Source organism: Acinonyx jubatus, chromosome B1 (assembly GCF_027475565.1).
Source record: "Acinonyx jubatus isolate Ajub_Pintada_27869175 chromosome B1, VMU_Ajub_asm_v1.0, whole genome shotgun sequence".
Taxonomy (NCBI): domain Eukaryota; kingdom Metazoa; phylum Chordata; class Mammalia; order Carnivora; family Felidae; genus Acinonyx; species Acinonyx jubatus.
The window spans coordinates 156,732,751-156,760,749 of record NC_069382.1 but is presented as its reverse complement, the minus strand read 5'-3'; the positions used below and the strand labels follow the sequence as shown (position 1 = coordinate 156,760,749).

General features: G+C 36.4%; 1 protein-coding gene across 2 annotated transcripts; it reads left to right on the top strand.

Annotated features, from left to right (window-relative positions):
* Positions 1 to 71: 71 nt before the first annotated feature.
* On the top strand, positions 72 to 27,999 carry SRP72 (signal recognition particle 72). 2 transcript variants are annotated; one of them, XM_015068535.3, is made up of 19 exons: positions 72 to 232; positions 2,308 to 2,428; positions 5,260 to 5,383; positions 6,645 to 6,788; positions 6,868 to 6,979; positions 8,986 to 9,017; positions 9,664 to 9,788; positions 9,882 to 9,939; positions 12,328 to 12,459; positions 13,390 to 13,518; positions 14,337 to 14,409; positions 16,250 to 16,314; positions 17,918 to 18,013; positions 19,060 to 19,163; positions 19,290 to 19,367; positions 20,290 to 20,427; positions 23,875 to 23,912; positions 26,529 to 26,688; positions 27,338 to 27,999. In XM_015068535.3, exons 1-19 carry the CDS (start codon positions 124 to 126, stop codon positions 27,513 to 27,515), a joined length of 2,016 nt encoding a protein of 671 aa, XP_014924021.1. In that variant the 5' UTR covers positions 72 to 123; the 3' UTR covers positions 27,516 to 27,999. The 2 variants fall into 2 exon arrangements, with proteins under 2 accessions (XP_014924021.1, XP_053073314.1); XM_053217339.1 differs by lacking the exon at positions 72 to 232 and adding an exon at positions 313 to 924.

The following is a 27,999-nucleotide window of genomic DNA, read 5'->3' as shown; positions in this document are numbered from 1 at the left end:
CGGACGAGTGCACTTCCGACTCCGAAACGCTAAGCAACTACCAGCTTCCTACCCCGCTTGTCCACCTCAGAGATCCTCTTCCGGGGTAGAGGTCGGCCCGCCCAGCTCCGTGTCTCGTTCAAGATGGCGAGCGGCGGCGGCGGGGGGGTTTCGGTGCCTGCCCTCTGGAGTGAAGTGAACCGTTATGGACAGAACGGTGACTTCACGCGCGCTCTTAAGACCGTCAACAAGAGTAAGTGTCGGGCGGGCGCTGGGGCGAGCTCAGGCCGGAGGGAGGACGCGGCCTCCTTCCGGCGCGCGCGACCCCCTCCAATTAGACCCGGGAAGGGGAGACCCCGCCGCCCGCTGCCCGCTGCAAGAGCCGGAACACTGGGCGGACTTGGGCCGCAGCCCCTCAATGACCAGCCCTTGGTTCTGGGTTGCTGAGAGCCACGTGTACTTCCCTCTTTACCCATCGCGGGAAGTGAGGGTGGAATTTAAAGGGACCGCAGCTCCATGCACTTCTTCCCAACCGTTTTCTTATTTGACTCTTAGCGTTTTTACTTCTTAATTCGCAAATAGCCCACATCGCCACCTTTTCTCTTTCCTTTTAGCGGAGTGATCAAGACAGTATTGCTGAGGGAGCTTGTTTTCTTGGACCGCAGCGGAGGGAGGAACCTGTAAGGGACACGTAGTTTAGAAGCTAGTGCTGACAAGGTGGGCGCTGTACAGACCCAGGGGAGATGGAAAAGGACTGATACGGATGTTAGGCCTCTCACCCCCATCGATAGACTCTCTCTCCAGTGTCATCAGATCAGAAAATGTGTGTGTAAAAGCACCAACATTAGAAATAACGTCGGAAGAAAAGTTTGGCCTCGTTTTTTTTTTTTTTTTTTGCCCTGTAACGGATAATTTCGAGTCAGTTGCCTTGCATGAGAGGCTTAGGTATTCTATTCATTTATCCTTTACTATGTAACTATAATATGGCCAGGCTTTGTAATGCTGTCATGCTAAATTCTTTACTGAAGATGCAACCTATATTTGGGAGATTTGGAAAGTGATTGCCAGCACATGGTTTGGCTGTTTAAAGCAGTAATAACATACAAATTATGTCAGTAGCATACAAGATTGTGTAAATAATTTGTAATATCCTATTGTTAATGTGGAAAGAAGTGATTGTGCCCCCAGTGCACTTCTGGTGATCAGACATTAAGGAAACTGGCTATTGATTAGAGTTATTTTGATTACTAAACTTGTTTTGAATTAACGTTAGCCTTTGGCTAGGCCTGCAACCCAGTGGCAGTATAGTAAGTATTTTGCAGGAATTATTTAATCATCAAGTTTATCAGTGTATTTATCAATATATATTTTCTTAATTGGTAAAAATTTTCTTTAATTTTTACACAGAATTAGGTTCCTGTTGTTGCCCATGGGCAAGGAGAGTGATCCTGATCATTTTGACACTGAGCAGCTGTTTAGCTTTGAAACTTTGCCCCTAAGTCCTTCCTTGTCCCCTTTTCGTTGGTTGTCTTAGATGAATAGGGAAATTTTGAATGGTTTTTGGAAATATTGCTAGCAAAATAGCTTGCATTTGTGTTCTTCACAGCTTATAGATTTTTCTAAAATATTCTCATTTTATCTTCTTAATAATTTCGTAAATGGGTAAACTTTCATACTCATTTTGCAGATCAGAAAACTGACATTTATCAGTGAAATGATTTGCCCAAGAGCTCGAGACATTAATGACAAGCTTGTACTCAAGCCTAAGTCATTTGCTGCCAAATTCTGCATGAACTTTTTTACTTTCTCTGTGAACTAATGAAATATGTAAGATGTAGCATGTGTCCTAAGATGGAAAAGCCAGAGAAAATCGCTTCTTAGTTTTTTTTTTTTTTGCTACATGCATCTTGGGAATCTGTCTCCTTGAAAATCTTACTAAATTATAACGGTCCTTATTGCCACTTCTTTTTAAGATATTTTTTATTTTTATTTATTTTTGAGAGATAAAGGGCAGAGAGAGAGGGAGACACAGCTCCAAGCAGGCTCTGCACTGTCAGCAGAGAACCCAGTGCAGGGCTGGAACTCCCAAACCGTGAGATGTAGACTTGAGCCAAAGTCAAGAGTTACATGCTTAACTGAGCCACCCAGGTGCTCCCCTTATTGCCACTTCTTAAGTTAAAAATGATCAGTCATTTTTTTTAATGTTTCAACTAATTGTTGCTGCAGTAAAATTGGAAATGTAGCTTTTTGAGGCAGTAGGTGGGAAAATCTAGTAAAAATGTAAAAAAGGAATGGATTTTAAAACTATTTTCCTAAAATTTTTCTTAGTACTGCAGATCAACAAGGATGATGTAACTGCTCTACACTGTAAAGTGGTATGCCTTATTCAAAATGGAAGTTTCAAGGAAGCCTTGAATGTCATCAACACTCACACTAAAGTGTTAGCCAAGTAAGTGATCCAGTTAGTTGTTTGTGCAGTTGTTAGGAATATGTTTACTGTAACTCTAACCATTTCCATGGTTTTTCTTCTCTATTCAGTGATTTTTGACCTTTTCTTTCTTTCCTTTTTTTTTTTTTTCCCCTGTTTGCTAGTAGTATTTATGAAACTGGAAGGAGCAATAGTATCTTTGTTCTTTTCTGCCTTAGGAAGTATTTTTTCTTAAGTCTATTTATTTATTTTGAGAGAGAGAATACTAGTGGGATGGGCAGAGAGAGCAAGAATCCCAAGCAGGCTCTTCACTGACAGCGCAGAGCCCCATGCAGGGCTTGAACTTACGAACCCTGAGGTCATAACCTGAGTCAAAGTCTGATGCTTAACTGACTGAGCTGCCCATGTGCCCTAGGGAGCCTTTTTCTTTGAACCACTAAGAAGCAAGTAAACTGCTGAGGGATATGGGGCATAAATGTAATGATTTCTTGGAGGACATAAGGAGAACAACTTAGAAGTTTAATTAAAAAAAAATAAAAGGCAGGGGCGCCTGGGTGGCTCAGTCGGTTAAGCGGCTGACTTCGGCTCAGGTCATAATCTCACGGTTTGTGAGTTCAGCCCCGCATCAGGCTCTGTGCTGACAGCTCAGAGCCTGGAGCCTGCTTCGGACTCTGTGTCTCCTCTCTGCCCCTCCCCTGCTCATACTCTCTGTCTCTCAAAAAAATGAATAAACATCAAAAAGAAAATTTTTTTTTTAAATAAAAAAAATTAAAAAAAGGCAGAATGGGTAGAACTAGAACCGCTAGGGTAAGGATGTATAAATAGAGGTCTTTAGGATAGTATGGCAGTCTTAGCCTGACCTCTGTGCCTACCTCCTTTGAGAATGGTTTAGGTGAGTATGATTTTAGGCCAAGATCATTCAGTTTTAGAGCTCTTTAGCAGTCTTTAAAATGTATAACATTTGTTGTTATTTTTGTTAATCTTTTTCATTTCTCATTTCATGAACTGTGAACTTATATTCTAAATTGTTACTGCAAGTTGATTTTCTTTATAGTTATGCCTAAGCCCCAGAAGAAATGTGTATTGAAATAAAGTTTGCAGCATATTTACCTTTTTTTTTTTTTTTGATGTTTATTCATTTTCAAGAGAGAGATTATGAGCAGGGGAGGGATAAAAGATGCGAAGCGAGCTCTGAGCTGACTGCAGCAAGCCCAATGCGGGGCTTGAACTCACGAACTGTGAGGTCATGCCCTGAGCCAAAGTTAGATGCTCAACTGACTGAGCTACCCAGGTATCCCCAGCATATTTACTCTTTGATGAAATACTGGTTTATAAATTTAAAAACGGTGTACAGTGTACCCTTGAACAATGCAGGCACGAACCCTCTATGTAGTCAAAAATTTGAGTATTACTTTAGACTCCTCAAAAATGTTACTGATAGCTTATTATTGACTGGAAGCCTAACAGATGACATAAACAGTCGATTAACACATACTTTTAGGTTATATGTATTATATACTATATTTGTACAGTAAAGGAAGTTAGAGGAAAGAAAATGATATTAAGAAAGTCATAAGAAAACACACTTAAAGTACTATACTATTTATTTTTAAAAATCCACATATAAGTAGACTCATACAGTTCAACCTGTGTTGTTCAGAGGTCAACTGTATAGTTAGTGTACTTCTTTTCATATAAGAAAAGGAGGATATAAGAATTTATAGGTGTATTTTCCTGAGTTTACAAAAACAAACACTAGATGGAGAACAGTGAATTAAAGTAATCACTTCTAGGAGGTAAAGGGGAACAGGATAGATATGAATAGCCCTGGAATAAAACCTCTTAGTGTATATATACCTTTCTGGATTTTGGGTTTGTTTGTTTTTTCTTTAACTATATACATGTAGATAGATGGAAAACTAATTTTAAAACTTAATTAAAAATATAAGAGGAAATAAAGGGGACTCTGCTTTCTAGTAAACATGTTTATACTAAAATTCAATATCTTTTTGAGTTTTGGCCATTTTGTGAGGTAGGGAAATTTTCAAATACTGTTTTTTTAGGCAAGTAAATAAAGGATATTGTCATTTGCTTCATAAATATTCTTCCTCATGGGTTATGGTTAAAACTCCAGAATGAGTTTCAGGTTGTCATATTAGTGTAGCTGAGTTAAGTCAATGTAGATAAGTAGTATTTTTGTTGTTGTGTGTTTTACCATTTGTTTGGTTATAAGCACTATGTTCTTTTAAGATTTTGGTTACCTTTGCTATTCATTTGCTTCTTGAACAAATTTAAAGCAGCTTTATAGGATGTACTATTTGATTAATAGATTTAAGAGACTACTATAATAACCCATTTAAAATAGTGTTCAGATTGTCTTTTTGTCTAAAGTAATTAGTTACTTAGCTGATTCATTATTTCATTCTCTCTTTTTTTAAATGTTTATTTATTTTTTGGGAGAGCGTGACCAGGGGAGGAACAGAGAGGGGGACAGAAGATCTGCAGCAGGCTCTGTCTGCGCTGACAGGCTGACAATAGTGAGCCTGATGTGGGGCTCAAACTCACGAACTGCAAGCATTATTTCATTCTTAACTGTTTGTTTCAAAAGGCCAATAATTCTAATAAGAATATCCATGAAAGCAAGAGAGGCAAGGGACATGGATGTAGTATTTTCTGCCATTTGTGAACTGTTTTTCAGACGTGTCACTAAATGTTGTCAATTTTTTCATCCATTGTTAATGGTATTAAATGACTTAATATAGATCAGGTGCTTACAGCAGTGTCTGGCATATGGTGGGTGCTCTGCAGTGTTAACTAATGACCAGATACTGGGTTTTTTTTTTCTTTTTCAGTAATTCTCTTTCCTTTGAGAAGGCATATTGTGAGTACAGGCTGAACAGAATTGAGAATGCCTTGAAGACCATAGAAAGTGCCAATCAGCAGACAGACAAACTAAAGGAGCTTTATGGACAAGTGGTAATTACTGCTTTAAAATACCTGTTGACATTCATCCTGAGTGAATATGATTATACCTGTAGCGAGGAGCAGGGATGAGGAACCCCAGCCCATCCTGAAAACTCGCCACCAAACCAATTCTTGAGGTTTCAGTATAGTCCCTCTTGATCTTCACACAAACCTTTGCATATATACTGTTCTATGAATAAATGGCTTCTTCATGGTAGTTAGAAAATTAAAGAAAATTTAAAACTATCCTATCAAATTATAATTTTTTAGTTGGAAAGGTGAAGGCCAGGGGGATATGTTTAAAATAAATTATGATGGATAAGAATCTGGATGAATTCAGCTAGTTTATGAAATCCCTAAAATATCTTATTCTGAAAGGGTTTTGAGACCTGTTTAAGCCTAATGTAAAAATAGGGCTATTAAGGATGAGAGGACAGAAATGTTTTATTAGATTTAACAAAATCCTCTTAAAGATTTTTAAAGTGTTATTAAGGGCAAATAACGTTGTATTAAATGTATTGTCCCAAGAGATAGTAGGAGTTTAACAATACATATAGGTTGGAGAAAGATTTGGGCAAGTTCGTGGATTGTAGGTTTAGAAAGAACTTTTAAGGTAAGCTGGGCAGATTTATGGTAAATTCCAGCATTTTGAGATTGATGAAGGGCACCAATTTCTGTCAGACATGGTTGATTTAATTTACCCAGAGTGGCAGTTCTTGTTGCCCTTCGAGAACAACTTGAATGAAATAAGCAGGAATTATGTTCTGTGTACTTGATATATTGCCCCTTTACTAGCTCATTTTTGGGAAAGAGAAAATGACGATCAAATACAGTGAACTCCTAGGAAGTATTAAGTCCTTTTGTTAACATCTAATTTTGTTCTTATTTATTGGAGCTTAATACTCATGGGTGGGAAAATGTTTTCATTGTAAGTCAGATCTAGGTAGCAGGATGATTTCCTTGGAAAGGTTTTCTTTTACAGCCCACTTAGGCACTTACCCAGCCTCAGGAAGGAGGTAAATACGATGACTTTTCTTTTTGGATCATGCCTACAAATCTGCAGTATAGTAGAGATTCATTGCCGAGTAACTTTGCAAGTATTAGTAGCACACAGAACTAATTGAAAAGTTATAAAGGAAACTGTTGATTGCCCATAACATGCTAAATTAGGTTTGCTACTTAGTGATTCCAAAAAGGATTTGTACGATGTTTGAGATTTAATACTGTATTTGTCTTCCTCTCTGATTTTTTTACTTGCTATTTGTCTCCCTAGCTATACCGGTTAGAACGCTATGATGAATGCTTAGCAGTGTATAGAGATCTTGTCCGAAACTCCCAAGATGATTATGATGAGGAGAGAAAAACAAACCTTTCAGCAGTTGTTGCAGCACAAAGCAATTGGGAAAAAGTGGTTCCAGTGAGTATCCCCGTGTACCCACACAACTATGAAACTATAATCCTATCTAGTGTTTGACTTTTATTTTGCTCCACGGCAGGAGAACTTGGGTCTCCAAGAAGGCACACATGAACTATGCTACAATGCTGCATGTGCACTGATAGGACAAGGCCATCTGAGCCAGGCAATGAAAATCCTACAAAAAGCTGAAGGTTGGAAATTTATTAAATTTATGTGTAATTGTAATAAATAACTATTATTAAAATAGTTATTTCCAAAAATTGTACTCAACTTTTGTGAAGTTTCTAAATGGAAATACTGATATAGTGGGAGTTTTTCAAAGTTCATCTAGCTTTATGGGGCACCTAGGTGGCTCAGTTGGTTAAGTGTCCAACTTTGGCTCATGATTTCACAGTCTGTGAGTTTGAGCCCCAGGTTGGGCTCTTTGCTGACAGTTCAGATCCTGGAGCCTGCTTCGAATTCTGTGTCTCCGTCTCTCTCTGCCCCTCCTCCCCTGCTCGTACTCTGTCTCAGCAATAAATAAACATAAAAAAAAAAAAAAAAACAGTTCATCTAGCTTTTCTCTTGGCATTTTAACATATCTCTCCCTTATTTCTGTCTAATCCCTAAGCCAGAGTACTTGTCCATTTTCATCCACACCAAACCTTAATTTTGAGGAGGTTTTTGAATGAATTACTATGAATATTAAATGTAAATTGAGTTCATGTCAAGTATTTACAGCAATATGTGGCATATAACATAAGCATCCAATAAATACTGGTTATCATTATTAAACTGGTACTCAAGTATAATGATAATTTAGTGTGACTGTGTGGGTACGTGCATGCATGTGCATACACAGCATGTATATTGGTAACACTATTCAAGCACATCTTAACTCCGTTTAACATGTTTCCATATATAGCATTTACATGCTCTGAACAAGCTTTTAATTAAGAAAAAAAGAAAAATAGCCTATTAGAGAACTTATGTCTGGTTTCAACTCCTGGAACATGTAAACTTTTCTTCTGAATACATATTTCCCTGGAAGCTATAAACGTGATATAGGGACTGCAGTAAATGGTGTAGAGGAAAAAATGGTGAAACGAGGTATATGTTTGAGAATTATAATTTCTTGATTATACCTAGTATTGACAGTAGTATGGGAAAAGGATATTCTTATACATGGAAGATTTGAGTATAAAGTAGTGCCAACTTTGCAGTGGGCAATTTGGTGATATGTAGCAGATTTTAAAATTTGCTTACCCTTTGATCCAAGGATTTCATTTTAAGAAAATAATTAAATTAATTAAAAGCAAATAATTAGATAAATGAAATTTATTTTAAGAAAATAATTAGATAAGTTCATATATGTATTTTTATGAATGCTAATTGAAGGGGTAGTCATAAGAAAGAAATTTAAGGCATGATGAGTTTCTGTCCTATAAGAGGATTGGCTAAGTTTTACCATAACCACAAAATAGATTATTATTATTTTAAATGATTGCATGGTAATGTAGATCTATATTTATTATAATCTGAAGATATCTACATATTATTAGATGAGGAAGGGGGTCTCAAAATAGTATGTAGAATGTATCTGTTTCATTTTAACAGTAGCTGTGCATTTGCATTTAGAAAATAGTAATTGAAATGCAAATAGTGGTTCTTTTGGTGGTGAAATTATTGTCATTGTTTTAATACTTTTTTGTCATTGGTTTTTTGCAGTCAACATTTGTTACATTTATATTTTTTAATTCCCTTAAAATTTTTTTATTATTTTTTTTTTTAATGTTTATTTTGAGAGAAAGAAAGCACACGTGTGCACAGGGGAGGGACAGAGAGAGGGAGAGAGAGAATTCCAGGCAGGCCCCATGCTGTCAGTGCAGAGCCCAACCTGGGGCCTTGTTCCACAACCGTGAGATCATGACTTGAGCTGAAATCAAGAGTTGGACACTTAACTGATTGAGGCACCCAGGCTAAAATTTTTTTTTTAACCTAGAGATTACAAATGAAAGAAAAATGCCAGAGAGCTAGAATAACGAAAACTGATAATATTTATGTAACATAGTTGATGCTAATAATAAAGTTCAAGTTTGCTTATTATTAAAATTATCTTGAAATCTTCTTCCTAAGAATTTAATTTTTGTCCTTTGGAATGGTGAAAGGAATGGGAGTTACCCTGCAATGTTAATTTTAAAACATTTTTTTCCTATAGATCTTTGCCGCCGTTCATTATCAGAAGATTCTGTAAGTATTCCATTGTTAATCCCAGATTTTACACTTCTGACTAATATGAATTTATAGGAGGCTTCGTTGTAGTGTTTATTAACTTGTTGAAATAGGTAATTTATTTCATATAAATAGAATAGAAACCCTCTTGATCAGTTGTTTGATGGAGTCTCAGGCTGAGAAATTACAATAACAATTTTTATATACCTTATACATTTTATTTTAAATTCATATTAATATAAATTCATTGTCTTATTTTAGATATAAGGCTCAGGTCTTTGAATATGGGTCCTTTTATAGGAATTCCATGCATATTTCTTTAATGAACCGCAAATAATCCAGTAGTCAACGATTTTCAGTTTTGTTTAAGTGCAGTACCTTAAAGACAGCTGTGAAATAGTTTCATTACAGAGTCCTTATAGCTGTTAGCTTTTTCACCGATCTTTTATTGTTTTCTAGCTCATACCTGTTGACACAGCAGTTTACTCTAGGAGTCCCCTTTATCAGATTCCTAAATTTTAACAAAACTGACAGTAAGGGAAATTCTCTGAAAATTACATGTTGTCTTTGAGATCATGTATCTTTTGAATGTTTGGAACACTTGGTAATTATGAAGATCAATTTGGAGAATTTACAGGGGAAAAAAGTTTCTTTTTCTACTTAGGATGGGACTGAGGAAGACCCACAGGCAGAACTGGCCATCATTCATGGGCAGATGGCCTATATTCTGCAGCTTCAGGGTCGTACAGAGGAGGCGTTGCAACTTTACAATCAGATAATAAAACTAAAGTAAGTAAATTATTGAAATGAAATGCCTTTTATAGAGGATGAAGTTTCTTTGTAAATGTTTGTTCCTTTTTGACTGTTGTTTATTGTTCACAGGCCGACAGATGTGGGATTGCTGGCTGTGATTGCAAATAATATCATTACTATTAACAAGGTATGGGCTATCCATGGCTTTCTTATACTTATATTTTACATTGAAAACATATTACCTCAGCTTTGTCCTAGGATAACTGTTCTTTTTCCATGACACAGTACAGTTGTAGCAAAATTACATTGGAGAGTGTTATTTAACTTTCATAATGATGATGATTCTGCAAGCCATATTCAGATAATAAAACTTTTTTGTAGTTACAGAGTCTGGACTTTAAAATCTTGACCTTTTACCAGTTTATAATAATGTAGAGAATCTATGTATTGAAAAATAAATTGGACTTTTTTTATGTTTTTATTTCTTTTCGAGAGAGAACGTGCAAGAGAGAGTGGGGGAGGGACAGAGAGGGGAACACAAGAGGATCGAAAGTGGGCTTCCTGCTGATAGCAGAGAGCCCAATGTGGGACTCAAACCCACGAGCTGCAAAATCATGACCTGAGCTGAAGTCAGACGCTCAACTAACTGAGCCACCCAGGTGCCCATTTTTTAGACTTAAACTGAAAGCTTAACATGCATGTTTTATGTGACATTTTCATCTAGTGAGTCTGAATATAAGTTTTCTATATAAATAATTTTTTTCTTTCTCGTGGTTTTTATTTGGGGGGAGGGGAAACATGGACAGGTTTTCTCTCTACCCACTCCCAATACTACATGTAAAATATTACAAGTGTGTATATAAACAGGTCTAAAGAGTACCGTGTTAGTAAAATTAACTACCATTTAGAACACTGTTTTAATGGAAGAACATTTCAAGTTCAGATTTGAAATTCAGGTCAGCAGAAAATAAGTAACATTTGATTCCTTTTGATCAGCTGTGTGAATTTTCAAGTGTCATTTATTTCATCTTCACAGTTACGTTTCTAGGTGGCAGTACTTATCTCTGATTTATAGGAATATAATCTAAGGCTGAAAGAAGTTAAAACAGTTTGTGTAAGGTCACACAGCCTGTGTTAAAGGTGGAGCTTGGATTCAGATTCCAGAGATTCAATTCTCTGATTGCAGAGTCCTTCATGGTAGTTCTCCCCTTCTATAGTAGAAATCTAGAGAATCCCCAGAAAATGAGATAATAGCATTAGGGCCAGTAGTAGTTATAGGATGTTGCAGGCTATCAGCATAGTTTAGGTATCCAAAAATAGATTGTGGCATTTGAATCTTAGCATTATATACCTGCCTGTGTTTATGAATTATTTGAAATGCCAGTGAGGATAAATTCATTTTACCTGGATATATGATTATGGAAAGGAGAGTGTGTGAAACACTAAATATCTTAATCTCATTGTAATTATATGCCAAACTTTCTTTACTCAACAAACTTTTTATTCAGAATAGTGCTGGATGCTATAGGTAATGCAAAGAAATATGAAACTCAGTCTTAATCATTATATTGTTCAAACTTTTTGACTTTTAACTGAAGTATTGGTGAAAGAAAAGATCTCCATGTTGGCAAATTTGTAGATGACCCTTGAAAAGGAGGATTACAGTTTAAGCAAGTGAACATATGGAGAAATATTTGACCTGTGGGAGGAAACTAAGAAAACAAATTAAAAGGATATGTACTGGTTTGGAGCTTCACACTCAGAAAAAGTAGAATTTATTCTAGATTTCTTCTTTGCTTCCTTTTAGTCTTCATACTAATAGAAGACCTGGTTTAAAAAGCATAGGGATATCATTTATTTGCAAATAGATATATTATTTAACAAAGAATATTGTGCACACAGTAGACATTCACATGCTCAGTTTGGCCTTCTCAGGATGCAATGTAATTTAATTGTCTTCCTTATCCTAGAAAGGTATGTGACATTCTAGAATTCTTAACAATAACACTGTGCTTGTCCCACATAGAAGTTTGAGAAATTGAACTTATTTGAGCTTCTACCTAGGTGAGAAGTGTGTGTGTTTTGGGGGGGGGGGGGGGGGGGGCGGGGGGAACAGTACATTACATTAGCATTTTTTGCTAAAAATGGGTTCAAAAGAGGTGTGAATTGATTTCTAAATTTTAATGATTTGCTTATGTAATGACTATTGCAAAGAGAAATGAATTGCGCTCCTCGTTTGTTATCTAAATTCTAAAGGGCATAGTTTGTAGCTTGCATATTTCTTTGTATCTTTGTCATTAGTCCTAATTTGCAATGTAAGATTTGTTCTGTCCATATGTACTTTTCTTCACAAAGCTCAAAACAAGCAGTTAAGAGTGGAAGGATAAATCAAAAGAAAACCAAGAACCTAAGACAAATTTATATGCATCTTAGAGATTTAGGCAACCTAACCAGGTAGATGTATTATCTTCCAAGCTCTCTTGTGTATTAAATGGAAGAGTAATAAAGTCTTGAAGTGTTAAAAGAGTTAAAGTCTGAGATTGCTGTTAATGGCAGATGAACTTTTTTTTGTCAGGACCAAAATGTCTTTGACTCCAAGAAGAAGGTGAAATTAACCAATGCAGAAGGAGTAGAGTTTAAGCTTTCCAAGAAACAGCTGCAAGCTATAGAATTTAACAAAGCTTTGCTTGCTATGTACACAAACCAGGTAGGTAACAAACCTCCAATTCCCCTGGCTAACCCTTTTGGAGTATGGCATAAGGGGTGCATCAGTACAATTTATTTATTTTTTTTTTTGTCTTATATAAGTACAATTTATTTATATACAAATAAACATATATATTATATAAATAAATATATATAAATAAATCAGTACAACTTATTTACATTTTTTGTCTTATATGTCATGTGTTCTTCAGAATGTCATGTATCATAGATTTTATTTGTTAAACAAGTAATTTGCTCAATTCTTTGTAAGGGTCTGCAGCTGCCTTTTAAGAGGAAGAAAACATTATTCACACTTGTAAATGAGATAATGTTCTCATTACCTTATTTCTGATCTGAGTTAAAGTAGAAGTCATTAAAGATGTCGACTGTGATTATAGGTTTAAGATCTTTCATTTTAGTTTGTACTATTTACTTAAGTTATAAATGCTAAGGGTATAATTCTAACTCTAACATGCATTAATTGTAAATAATGATTTTATATTCTTCTGTAACAGGTTTTCAGTGGGAGTGAGAGGCAATAACATTTTTATTATTTAGAACTGAGTCTAGATACTTTAGCAAGAAATACCCATACATTTTGTTGTTTTGAAGCAAAGACTGATACTTGTATTTTTTTTAACAAAATTCTGGAATTTAAGCATACAAATTAATGTTTAGAACTAGTCCTTTCCTAAATACTTTCATAACTCATGGCTTAAATTTAGTAAATGGAAATTTTTTTCCTATAAGAAAAAATTGAGAATAGATATTATAAACCACTTCTTTCACCCTAGATAGTTGTTCATTTACTATTGTCTTTCAGCTGAGTTCCCTCCTCTTCCACCCCCATCCTTTTCTTTTTGGTCATTCACTTAACTGTTTAATTTCATTAACCAACTTATTTGGGGGTGGGGGGGATACTATCTTTTAGGCAGAACAGTGCCGCAAAATATCTGCCAGTTTACAGTCCCAAAGTCCTGAGCATCTCCTGCCTGTATTAATCCAAGCTGCCCAGCTCTGCAGGGAAAAGCAGCACGTAAAAGCAATAGAGCTGCTTCAGGTAAAGGAATTACTTGAATTTTTAATGAGGTGTCAGAGAGTTGCATCCTTGTTTTATTTTCATTATAATAGCCTGCAAACTTGTAAATAAAATGGGAAAACTAATAGGTAATATACCACTAGACAAATTCCACAGTGTCACTTTAGTTAATTCTTGAGCTACCACTTTGTTTTGTGTAAGTTTGCATTAATGTTTGCCTAAACCCTGAGGAATGCTTTTCATTTGGAGATCAATTTAGCATGAGTTAAAGGTTTGTTTTAGGTTTATAATACCAGAACATGCTTAATCTTTTTCAATAATGTATTTTCCAATGAGTCCCAGTCTAAAAACGCAAACAATTACAGAGATACTGACTTGGTTTTTGTCATTCTAAACCAACTGCTAGATTACATGTTTGAAATTCCTGAGGGTACACTACATTGGAAAGTTGAACTGGGTAAAATTAGGACCATCCTGAAGGGCAGAGTTGTCTAGGCAGGGGTTCTCAGTAAGGATATATCATCTGTTTTGAGTATCTTATTTAAACAAACAGAACTGTGTGGTAACCTGAATTATTATTTGTCTAGTAATGACTTCCTGGAACTTGATATTATTACACTTTCCGAGCATAATTTGATGTTTTTTTCAGACATAATTTTAAAACAAAATAGGTATCAAATAAAATTTTTCCGGAATTAAAATTTTGATCTAAAACCAGAACTTTACTATCTTAAAACTGGATTTAAAATTCTGTGTAGATGTGGTAATTGAAACATGTGCAGCTAGTTGAATAAATTAGGTGTGATTTTTTTTTTTTCCCTCCAACTAAAACATTTTAGGAATTCTCAGATCAACATCCAGAAAATGCAGCTGAAATTAAGCTGACCATGGCACAACTGAAAATTTCCCAAGGTATTGATAGTGATTTCATCATGGTTAAAATATCATTTTAATGGAAACATGATTAAAATGATTCTGAAGTACTTGTGGGCTATGTGATTTAAAAAATTTTGCGCGATGATGAATCATAATTATCGATGTTTCAAACAGCCTTTTCTTGGGTTATTAAATTTTTAGAATGATTCTCAGTATATGCCTTGAAAGTCAGTAGAAGCAAAGGATTCCTATGTTTCAAAAGATCATGCTTAACGCGAATTTCCTGGGTATGTCATGTGTAGAAATGCTTCTGTCACTTGGTAGTATCTATGTGAAATAAGAGTTACTTTGCATTCTAGTTCTCAGAATTTCTTAATCCTTTATCCTTTGTTTATATTTTGACTCATATCTTTGGGGGAGAAGAGGCAAGACAATTTAATGAAAACTGATGTTTTTGAATCTTACAAAAAACTGCTTTTGTTTTTGCCCATGATTCTAAACAAACCCTGAGTGATTGTCTGTAGCTATGTATTATCTGCATTTGGTAACCACTATCCAAGTATAACTATTTTAAGTTTAAAATTAAACGAAATTTTAAAAGCCAGTTCCTCCTTTGTGCTAGACACATTTCAGAAGCTTCATAACCACATGTGGCTAGTTGAACAGGGTAGATTAGGAAATTTCCATCATAGAAAGTTGTATCTCTGGTGTAGACCATGCATTCTCAGCATTGGGTGGTGGGGATCAGTTGTTTGGTGGATGATCAGAAAAATTACAGATATTATGATGGCTGAAATGAAAATTTCATGGGTAAAGATGAGAATTGACAATGGGGGGGGTGGGGGGGGGGAGGAAATGTCTTAAAAGGCTCCATAGTGTGTAGTAATGAAAACAAGATTGAGAAACATTGTTGGTCTTGGGGTGCCTGGCTGGCTCAGTTGGTAGACCATGAGACTCTTGATCTCAGGGTTGTGAGTTCAAGCCCCAGAGCCCCATGTTGGGCATAAAGATTACTCTAAAAGAGAAAATACAAATGGGCGCCTGGGTGGCTTAGCTGGTTAAGTGTCCAACTCTTGAGACTCTTGATTTCAGCTCAGGTCATGAACTCATGGTTTGTGAGTTCAAGCCCTGTGTCAGGCTCTGCACTGTCCTGACAGCACAGAGATTCTCTGTCTTTGTCTCTCTCTCTCTGCCCTTCTCCCATTCATGTGCACACGTTGGCATGCACAGATGCTCTCTCTTTCAAATATAAATAAGCATTAAAAAAAAAATTATTGATCTTCCTGTTACCCATACTCACATTTCCTTAACTTCCTCTCTTAATTTTTCTTTTCCCACTTCTCCTTTTTCTTGCTCTTCCCCTTATTTTCTTTCCTTCTCCAGTTTTCAGTTTATTTTTGAAAGGATTATTTATCGTACTAAAATTACTAAGAGCCTATCATGGTTCCTGTGACAAGTCTTTGAAAGGTTATGTTAGTGAGGTATGCAATGAGTAAAAAAACAGTATTTTGACACCATAGGAAGTTTTCCATTGCGCTCCCATCTACAGTATTTCATATTTCAAAGTCTTTAGGGTAGAGCTTCCTTTAAGTGACAGTCTACAAAAGGAGAAATAGAACTTAACAGACTAGGTGGGAGTTGGGATACTTCTTTTCTGGTAACATCTCTGCCATTAACTCTGTGGGTGTAAGCAAACTATATTGTTTCTTTAGGACTCCGTTTCTTTATGTATATGTAAAAAGAATAAGTAGAGTACATTATCTCCAAGATCCCAAAGCTTGAGTATTTAGAGATACTACAAAGTGACTTAAACTTCTTGTATTTTTTTCATAATATGTTTTCTTCAGTGTGATGATGATGTTTTTAATCTCTCAAGGTAATATATCCAAAGCATGTCTAATATTGAGAAGCATAGAAGAGTTAAAACATAAACCAGGCATGGTGAGTTTAAAATATTAAAAGATTGAAAGTAATGGAATTATAGTTCGTTGGTATGTTTGATTTTTTTGTATTTAATTTCTATTTATTCATAATGCAGTAGTAGTTAAAATACAGTTATTTATCTGGTATACATTTAATCTCACTTTATGTTCTGCTTTGCATTGGTTTATTAGGCAAATATTTGAGGCACTATTTAAGCTTTATATTATCACTGAAAGCCAACTTTAAATAATCTAAGACCTACATAGGGAATTTCTTAGCCTAAATTATTCTGTCATGTCTTCAGTGTGGTATTTTGAGCTAAAGCAATTTAGTAATAGTGGCCAACAAATTTAGTTTTTAGTTCTCTGATGATTCAAGCATCACAGGTTTAAATCAGTGATGTTGCTGTGAAAGCATGTGTTTCAAAGCAGAGACTAATGCTGTAGTTGGTGGTATGTGCATTTATTGTATAGGGACTTTTATTCATGTCTGTATCCTCTAACACAGCTTGTTTACAGTCAGCACTCAGTAAATGTATAACAGTAGTGCTTTCTCTTTTGAAGACTCATATTTTAAAGACTGGGTGATAATTACTTTATATTAGAAGCAAACGTAAAGGTTCCTACTATTTCATATCTGGCCTTTCAAGAAATATTTCCGCTTCATCTAGGTTGTTGAATTTATTGGCATAAAAGTTGTTCCGATATTTCTTATTTATCTCTTTAAGATCTGTAGAACCTCTCTCATTCCTGACACTGGCTGTTCAGGTCTTCTTTTTCTGTTTTCTGGTCAGTTTAGCCAGAAGTTCATCAGTTTTACTGATTTTCTCTAAGATCCAGCTTTTTGTTTCTCTTTCCTTTCTGACCTCATCTCATTGTGCCCCTCCCATTCCCACTATACTCCAGCCACATGGGCCTCCATGCCTCTACACCAGGCAAGCTTTTCACTGGCTTTTTGTAGTTCAGGCCAGATACAACTTATGGGACATTAGCTGTGCTGCAGTGTACCTCACCAATCACACATTGGAAGTCCCAGCAATGTCTTACCTTATAAACTAATACTCTAAACACTTACTCTCAATTTGTTGTACTTACCTTACCATACACTGGTAACAAACTGTGAACTGGCACTACTTTAAGAGGAAAGCTGGGGTGCCTGGGTGGCTCAGTCAGTTAAGCGTCCAACTTCGGCTCAGGTCATGATCTCGCGGTTTGTGAGTTTGAGCCCCGCGTCAGGCTCTGTGCTGACAGCTCAGAGCCTGGAGCCTGCTTCCGATTCTGTGTCTCCCTCTCTCTCTGCCCCAGGGTCTCTCACTTGTGCTCTCTCTCTGTCTCTCAAAAATGAATAAATGTAAAAAAAAATATTTTTTAATAATAATAAAAATAATAATAAAAAAAGGAAAGTTACATTTTATAGATAACTACCTTTGCATTTGGAAACCACTGCTGTATACAGTATTTCTAGTTACTGTGCTCTAAAAAGATAATAATTTTTATGATGAATTTGGTATTGACAGAGCCTACCAACTTTTATTTTCTATTTCTTCAATTTTTTTCATTTTCAAAAAGCTTATTCTGGGAGAGGGAATTTTATTCATTAATTTATACTTTTGGCTGGGTAGGTGTCTGCATTAGTGACTATGTACAGCCATGAGGAAGATATTGATAGTGCCATTGAGGTCTTCACGCAAGCTATCCAGTGGTATCAAAACCATCAGGTAAATATGTGGAAGAAATTGTCATGAGGGCATGTTTTTACATAAAAATAAAAAGCTTCAGGGGCACCTGGGTGGCTCAGTTGGCTAAACATCCTACTTTGGCTCAGGTAATGATTTCATGATTCATGGGTTTGAACCCTGCATGAGGCTCTGTGCTGATAGTTCAGAGCCTGGAGCTTGCTTTGGATTCTATGTTTCCCTCTCTCTACTCCCCCCTGCTCGCATTCTCTCTCTCTGTCTCTCAAAAAAATAAAACATTAAAAAAAAATAAAAAGCTGCAAGTAGTGAACTTAGTGAATAAAATATTCCAAGTCACTGTTTAAAGAATGGAATATTATTAGACTGTCAAATTAATTTTTTAAGTATACCAAGTAACGTTATTAGAAATAGGGATGGCTGCAAAATTAAAAACAGAAGTTCAGTTATGGTTTTAACTGTGTGTGTGTGTGTGTGTGTGTGTGTGTGTGTGTGTGTGTTCGTGTATAATCTCAAAAAACAGTAATACATGAGTGCATTAGGAGTGCTCATCTTGTCGAGAGAGAGCTCGTGGATGGTAGTAATTGGTGAAACAATAAATACATGCAGTAGTTGTATCTCACGTGTCCATGGAATAGGAACACTTTTCATTTTTTCCATTATGGGTTTGTTTATAGGCAGTATCCAGTTTATAAATATACATTCACACAGTATTTATACTGTTAGCACTATTAGCAGTGGAGGGATATCAGGGTTCTGGGAAATACTGTGTTAATATTGGAGAACTGTGGTGACATATCTTTAATATTTGCTCATGGGGAAATATTTCTGGTTATAGACAGTGTAGAGATAGGTTATGCTCCAAATTCATAAATTGGTCATCACTTGTATAATTTGTCTACCTCCCTCCCTATATGTGTGTTATTTTTTGTTTCGTGCATTCAGTATAACTTAAGATGAGGAATGTAATGGATAGGTCCATCTTAAAGGTCTAATGAATATAATAACTTTATGAACTTGCTAGATATTTAGCTTAAAACTTTTTTTTCCTCTTCTTATTGAACCTGTAGCCCAAATCTTCTGCTCATTTGTCCTTGATAAGAGAAGCTGCAAACTTCAAACTCAAATATGGGCGGAAAAAGGAGGCAATTAGTGACCTAGAACAGCTATGGAAGTAAGTTCTGAAAGGTAGAGATGTAAAAATGCAAATTGTATTGCTGTTACTTGATACAAATAAGTTATTTTCTTGTTTATGTTACTTTTTCCAGTTTCATAAACTGTTTACTATCCTTTTTTTTAGACAAAATCCAAAAGATATTCACACCCTGGCGCAGCTTATTTCTGCTTACTCACTTGTAGATCCTGAGAAGGCAAAAGCGTATCCTTTTGATTGTTGTTCCAGATAGCTCCCAAATGCATGCTAGATCCTTTCCACTACCTCATTTGACCAGGGCTTTTTCTGTCGTTTTTGCTTTTTGTTTTCTGTATTTTTTTTTAAGACTTTATTTTTAAGTAATCTCTACAACCATCGTGGGGCTGGAAATCACACCCCAAGATGAAGAGTCCGCAGGCTCCACAGCTGAGCCAGCCAGGTGCCCACTCCCCAGCAGGACTTTTTCTGTTGTAAGTTTCAACAAACAACACCCTCTACTAACTAGTAAGAGCAAAAATGAGAATTTATTGATCTACATGACTAAAAACTACCATAACAGATCCATCTTGGGGTACAGTTTGATCCAGAAGCAAAAATGAAGTCAACAAGATGCAGCTGTGTCTCTTCAGGTTCAAGTCCAGCAGCATAAAAAAAGAAAAGAAAAAGCATATTTTATTTGAGTAGTTGTGAAAGATTCTGAGATGTCATTTTGATTGAGCTGTCTTAAGTTACATGCCCATCTCAAACAATTACTGGAGAGATTCAGTGCCTTAATTGGCTGTGCTACTCTACTCCATCAGGGTGTGCTCATGAACCCAAGGTGGAGTGGTGAATGCTAAGCAGACATGAGTCAAAACTTTTATAGTGAGCAAGTCTATGAGGTATAACCGTGGTAGTTGTTTTAGAATGGAGATTTTATTAAGTCACCATCTTGAAGTGTGTCACTGAGTTAAGGAATGCATGATTAAATTATTGCTCTTTTTTCAGGGTATATGATATGTAATTGACCTTATGACCTGATTTGTTATTCTGTAGAAGATTTAAGAACATTTTTTTACTTTTGGCAAAGGACATCAAAAACTGTCTTTCTTTTAACAGACATATATATGTATATATATTGTGTTCCTGAACTCCTGTTCAATCCCAGTCTTAGTAAACACCTGCCCTCGTCAGATAGTATGTCTCTGAAAGTAGATGTCGAGGCTCTTGAAAATTCTCCTGGTGCTACTTACATTCGGAAAAAGGGTGGAAAAGTTGCTGGAGATAGTCAACCAAAGGAGCAAGGGTAATGTTTTTCATTGTAACATTCACTAATGCTGACTTTAAATTATATAAGGAATAAAAAATACATTCTGTGAAAATTCCATGTGAATAAAGTTTAAGTCCTCTTTGTTCCCCTTCTCTTTTGCTATACCCAGTTCTTAGTCGTCATCCTGTTTACCCCCTAGTAGTGTACTCTGTTCCCCCTAGTACTGAGTGTATATCCTTCAGGATCTTCTTTGTGTTTACACACAAAGATAATTTTAAAATATTTTCTTTGGATTGGTTTATTTTTTGTTTTTTTTACAGAAGGGAGTAATATATTGTTCTTACTGTTTTCCGCCTTTTCTTATACTGAGTCATGGAGATTTTTCCATATTCCTAGTATAGACATACTTCATTCTTTTTATGCATAGTATTCCATTGGCTGGATATTCTCTACTTTTTTTATTTGCAAGTTTTTGATGTACACTTAGTACATCATTTAGTAATTCTATACCAGAATTCAGATGAAGTTTATTTTGTTGATTTGGAGGAAGGATTAGCCAGCTACATTAACTTAGAAGTCATTCTTTTTTTTTTTTTTCTTTTTTAAAGTTTACCTGTTTATTTTGAGAGAAAGAGAGAGCTCACACATGTGTGCAAGAGTAGGGGAGGGGCAGAGGGGGAGAAAGAATCCCAAGCGGGCTCAGTGCCACAGGCCTGAACCCACAAACTGTGAGGTGGTGACCTGAGCCTAAATCAAGAGATGGACTCTTAACCGACTGAGCACCCAGGTGCCCTAGAAGTCAGCAATTCTTACTCTCCCATATTGCCATCTCAGAAACACTGTGGAGGCCTACAGTGTAATGTTTAAGATTCTATGAATAGAGAGTCAGGATGAATAGAGAATGGAAGGCATATAACCCTTCCCCCAGATTTGTGGCTTTCATAATTTTTCACTGTTTTCTCCTTTTTTGAAAGAATGCCTTTTGAAATGCAGATTTTTTTGTAACTTAAAAAATATATCAACAACAGTATATGATTAACTTTGTTATGAACTCTACTTGGTAAAAAAATAAAAAAAGCACTGTCATCCTGATAATAGGTTTTTAAAACTAAAATAAGGAATTGTAGGTCCCAGAGATACTACGTTGTTCCATATTCCATTTCATCATATAAGTCCTACCTCAAGCTTCATCAAAATGAAAAATTCAAGCCAGATCTTAAGGGGATTTTTAAATAACACCTATTTTATATATCTGTAGTAATTTTTTTCCTCTTCCAAAACAGAGTTGAGTAATCAGTAGGAATATAGTTCTTTTCTAATTCTTTCTTTATTTATTTAATTTTTAACTAATCTCTATATCCAGCATTGGGGCTTGAATTTACAGCCCAAGAATAAGAGTCACTGCTTTTCCAAATGAGCCAGCCGGGTGCCCCCTTTTCTAATCCTAAGTCTAGCAGAAGGAAATAATAAATCCATTTAATTTCAGTAAAGGTTGCATGCCCTGTGATTGTGCAGAGCATAGAGGAGTACACCAGAGGGAACAGTTTCTTCCTGGGGACAGTCAGGGGTTAAAAAATTACTTCAAGGAGGAAGTGATTGTGTTGACTCTTAAAGAGGATGAATTAAGCAGAGTGCAAGCAAAAGCAAAGAAGAAATTGCAGAGAACCTTTGAGAAATTGCAGGTCTGACTGTAGAGTGTGATTAGTAGAGAGTCAGTTTAGAAGACTGTTGCATGGTCTTGGGTGAGAGATGAAACTCGAAAGTAAGACCCTGTTGGGGCATTTGGGTAGTTCAGTTGGTTAAGCATTCACCATTTGATTTTGGCTCAGGTTGTGATCTCAGAGTTCATGGGTTTGAGCCCCACGCTGAGTGTGCGCTGAGCGTAGAGCCTGCTTGGGATTCTCTCTCTCCCTCTCTCTCTTCTCCCCTACTTGCGTTCTCCTTCTTAAAATAAATAAAAAGTAAACATTAAGGGACACTTGGCTCAGTCAAACATCCAACTTCAGCTCAGGTCATGATCTCACAGTTCATAAGTTGAAGCCCCACATGGGGGCTGACAGCTCAGAGCCTGGAGCCTGCTTCATATTCAGTGTCTCGTTCTCTTTCTGTTCTTCCCCCGCTCGTGCTGTCTCTGCCCCTCCCTCTGTGTGTGTGTGTGTCTCTCTCTCTCTCTCTCTCTCTCTCTCTCTGTCTCCCCCCCTCTCCCTCTCTCTCTCTCTCTCTCTCTCTCAAAAATAAACATTTAAAGTTTTTAAAGAACGTAAATAAACATCAAATAAATAAAGACACTGTATGTTGGATATCCTATTTTTGAGGGTACCCCGAAAGAACTTCCACAATTGAATGACTTGTTAGAATGACTTCTTGGCAGGAATTGTTGCAGTCTCATCTTTATGCTTCACTGTTTCATAGTTCCCATAGAGATATAGCACATATGATTATGTACAGAGGTATTTTCTGTCTGCCTCTTAACTGCTGTCAATACTTGCTGAAGTGTCTTCTTGATTTTTCATGCTCCTTTCAGCACTACCACCCCCTTTTTTGGTCAGTGTATCTATAAACTTACCAGTTTCAAGATTTGAAAGATAAAGAAGTACAGAGTAAAAGCTTCCTCCCACCCATGTGTGCTCTCCTCTCTCCAAGGTCACAGCCAATGTTACTTGTCTTACATACCCTCCCAGAGAGATTCTTTGTGTGTATGATATGTATACATGTTCTTTTGCCTAAGAGTTTAGTTACCTGTTCTCTAGTTTTACCAAGCATATAACTTAACATAGTATTGGAGATTTTTATGCTTATTCAAGTTTCTTCCCTTTTTACACAGACTTAATATATGGCAATGTAAATGGTATCTACATTGCTAGCCCTCTTTTTTAAACCACTTTCCAAAAGCTGCAGTGTACGAAGCTTGATTAAACTTAACCAGTATACTGAAAACAATAATACATTGTGTGTTAACTAGCATTTAAATAAAAATTTGAGGAGGAAAAAAAATACCTAGAGAGGAATTGAGATTATGACTTACTCAATTTAACATTTGTTCCTGCAGCTACTTGAAGAGCAGCAGAATTAGTGCCCCAGCATTGGCTCTTCCATCACAGACACTTGAAGCCAGTCAACCTGAAAACAATGACCTCACTCAAACCATTTTTAAAGGCTTTTAGGAAGGACAGATGCTCCATTGGGTGATATACCTTATTCCATCAGTATGTATGGAATCCTCTCCACCCAAGGCCAATTTCTACTGGCAGAGTTTGTTCAGTGTGTTTTTGTTTTTGAATAAAATATGCTTGAATGCAAAAGTGGAAAAAGTAAAAATAAACTTAACCAGTATTAATATCCCAGCTAGTTTATAAAGTTTGGCAAGACAATATAAAATCTTAAATGCCTTTATGATAAAATGCCCAGCTCACTCTTTTGCACGTTTATTCTGCTATAAATATTTTATCATGATGATGGTAATGATATTTCTTCTCTTTATAGACAAGGAGATTTGAAAAAGAAGAAGAAAAAAAAGAAAGGTAAGAATTTTTTCTTTTTTTATCTTTAGATTCTGTCTTATAGAATCTTCAATTAAAAGCTTGAGTTTAGGGGGGCGCCTGGGTGGCGCAGTCGGTTAAGCGTCCGACTTCAGCCGGGTCACGATCTCACGGTCCGTGAGTTCGAGCCCCGCGTCAGGCTCTGGGCTGATGGCTCAGAGCCTGGAGCCTGTTTCCGATTCTGTGTCTCCCTCTCTCTCTGCCCCTCCCCCGTTCATGCTCTGTCTCTCTCTGTCCCAAAAATAAAATAAACGTTGAAAAAAAAAATTAAAAAAAAAAAAAAAAGCTTGAGTTTAGCCCTATATAAAAGTCATCACGCATAAATACACTGTCCTCTCTTCTGTCTTTGAACACTGACTTTAGTCTCGACTATAGCTAACATTTTATTTTTTTAAAGAGTACAGCTCTAGAGAGTTTGATTCCCTGAATTTACATTGTTCCTCTAGTTATGTTGCTCTTTTGCTGTGACTGTGAATAGGTTACTTAAGATACCTGCCTGAGTTTTTCATCTATGAAATGGAATGTGGGGGCGCCTGGGTGGCTCAGTCGTTAAGCATCCAACTCTTGATTTCGGCTCAGGTCGTGATGCCTAGGGTCGTGGGATTGAGCCCTGCATCAGGCTCTGTGCTGGGCATGGAGCCTGCTTAAGATTCATTCTCTCTCTCTCTCTCTCTCTCTCTCTCTGTCTCTTTCTTTCTTTCTCCCTCCCTCCCTCCCTTCCTGTCCCTGCCCCCTTCTCCCCCACTTAGGCTCTGTCTCTCTCTTAAAAAAAAAGGTGGGGGCGGGGAACAGAGCTTGTTGTTTATATCCAGCCTTTCAGAGAAGGACTTTCTGCAGCTGGCATGTCTTTCCCATTAATCTGATGGGGCCAACATAGGTCAGTGTCCAGCCCTGAACCATTAACCAGGGGAATGCCGTACATTGTTTGGCTTAGGCTATAGTTGATTTTAGTCCATAGCAGGAGAGGGTAGAATTACCATGTTTGGCGTCAACTAGTCAGAGGTTATCCTTGGAGCCACCTACCTGTTTCTGAATCTGGGAAATCTGTGGTGTAAATCACATTGTTTTTGATTTTGTTCACTATTGTGTTAGAATTCAGGTCTCTCAAGTCTGCTAAGTTTATTACCATTCCTCCATCTGTTTTCCTGCTTCCAAAATTTTATTGATAATATATTTTTTCCTATTTTTCCTTCTAATGTGTTTGTTTCCATCTTAGTAGAGTTTTGGGATGGTGCAGAAGCTAATGTTTGCATCCAGCCCACTATAAGTATTTGTTTTATGTATTAATAATACTGCAAGGGAGCAGCCGATAACTGTAGGTAGAAATAACTTGCCGTTTCACTTACTTTTTTATTTTTTGTAGTTTCTAGATAAGTATTTTTTAAAACTTACAAGTGATATATGCTCATTCTTTTTTTTCTAAGTGTTTATTACTTATTGTGAGAGAGAGAGATAGAGAGCAAGTGGGGGAGGGGCAGAGAAAGAGGGAGAGAATCCCAAGCAGGCTCTGTGCCGTTAGCACAGAGCCCAACTCAGGGCTTGAACTCACAAACTATGAGATCATGACCTGAGCCGAAACCAAGAGTTGGACACTTAACCGACTTAGCCACCCAGGCACCCCTTGAGAATATTCCTATACATAACCTTGTGTCTTTTGGATATCTGCAGGATAAATTTCTAGAAGTATGAATTTTGAGTGGCACTGCTAAATTTAATCACTCTCTACAAAGGCTAAACTGTGTACACTTCTGCCGTAATGTTTGAGTGTTTCTCACTATTTCACCAAAACTGGGTATTACTGCTTTTAATATTTGTTAGTTTGATAGAATTTTGTTACCTTTTTCATTTCTAATTAGTGAGGTAGAAGAGCATTTTTTCACATTATTAAGGACTTCTATTTCTCCTGGCTTACCCTAATAATAGCAGTGCCCATTTTTTTTGCATTTACCTATTGATTATCAAGACCTTTTTGTACATTAAGAATATCAGTCCACTGTGTTATATAGCATGCAAATATATATATATATGTGTGTGTGCGTATATGATACATATATATATATATGTGTGTGTATATATATATATATATATTTGCTATTTCTCTTAAAAATATATCTCTTACCAAATGAAGTTGAGAATTCTTTATATAGGGGTGCCTGGGTGGCTCAGTCGGTTAAGCATCTGACTTCAGCTTAGGTCATGATCTTGTGGCTTGTGAGTTGGAGCCCCACATTGGGCTCTCTGCTATCAGTGCAGAGCCTGCTTAAGATCCTCTGTCCCTCTCACCGTGCTCCTCCCCTGCTGGTTCTCTCTTTCTCTGTCTCTCTCTCTCAAAAAAAAAAAAAAGTAAACTTAAAAGAAAAAAAAAGAATTTTCTATATAGATACATCTGTGAAGTCTTTTCCTTTATGGCTTCTGAATTTTCTGTCATGCTTAGAAATAAGGCCTTTTCCTCTGCTAGATTATACAAATAAAACTTTCTCAGATGAACTTACTTCAATTTTAATGTTATTTATTCCCAGGCTAGGACACATTCCTTAAGCAAACTATCTTGAAAACATTATGGACAGATTTCTCATTCCTTTATCAATTGTTATACAGGAAAACTGCCTAAGAATTATGACCCAAAGGTGACCCCAGACCCAGAAAGATGGCTACCAATGCGAGAACGTTCTTACTACCGGGGAAGAAAGAAGGGTAAGAAGAAGGATCAGATTGGAAAAGGGACCCAGGGAGCAACGGCAGGAGCTTCATCTGAACTGTAAGTCATTGCTCCTCAATTGAAGTCACTCAGAGCATAGGTTGATTCTTTCTCAGATTGACTCAGGGTCATTAGTAAGAATTTTTAAATATATTTTAAGTTAAGAAGTACAGTCAGATATGTTTAATAAATGTTTTATAATATACTTATGGAAAGAAAAGAAAATGTGGTGTTTCTGATTTGATTATATTGTAAATACTAGGATTGTAGAATTGTATTATAAATGTTAGGATTCGGTATCTTCAAATGGAAGCTCTAAATACACTTGTCATTCAACTGAATATGTAGATAAACAGATACTATAAGTAAGATGACTAGAAAGAAGTTATTAAAAATGTTACTAAATAAGTTATTTCTACATTGTAAGATTATAGGTCATTTAAATTTTTTTCTTTTCTAAGCTTTCTAAAAATTGGCATGAACCATATATTACTTTTTCTTTAATTATGAAGCAGTAAAAATTGTATTCAAAAGAAAAATGGATAGGGAGTTGGGAATCCCCCTTTAAAAGAAATAGAATAATAAAAAAAAAAAAAAGAAAGAAAGAAATAGAATATATGTGGAAGATTGTTAAGAATAATGTGTTTTTATAGCCTTTTCTTTTGTTGAATATATGAATGACCAACACTTCCTGATCTGATGATTTTAGGGATGCCAGTAAGACTGTGAGCAGCCCACCCACCTCCCCACGACCTGGCAGTGCAGCAACATCGGCTGCATCTACAAGTAATATCATACCCCCAAGACACCAGAAACCTGCAGGGGCTCCAGCAACAAAAAAGAAACAGCAACAAAAAAAGAAGAAAGGTGGAAAAGGTGGCTGGTGATTGGAACATTCTTGTTTCCAGGCTATTTTTAGTCTCACTGACACTAGGAACATAATAAAGGTAACACAGCAAGAAACACAGAGTTCCTCCCTCACCCATCCCCCACATTTTCATAAAATTATTTTCTCATGCATCAAACAGGAAAACATCTTCCTCAGACTCAGCCTAGTCAGACTTAGCCTACTTGTACTACCTAGCTTTGCACAGATGATAAGCCCTCAAAATAATGGGGCATTTTCCCACCTTGATCTCTGTTGCATCCTTTCTCTTTGTGTGCTGATCTGGTGTTTTTTCAGTTTCACAAACAAGGCATGTTATCCAAAGTTTCCTAGGATTTAAACAGAAACTACTTCTGTTTCAACTAGAGTCTGAAGATACTTGTTCCTACCAAAGCCCATTTTAAATTATGTCTTAGGAGGCCTTAGGAGACTGAAAGTGGAATCTTCTTAGCATTCCAAATAAATAACTGCTTAGAAATATCATG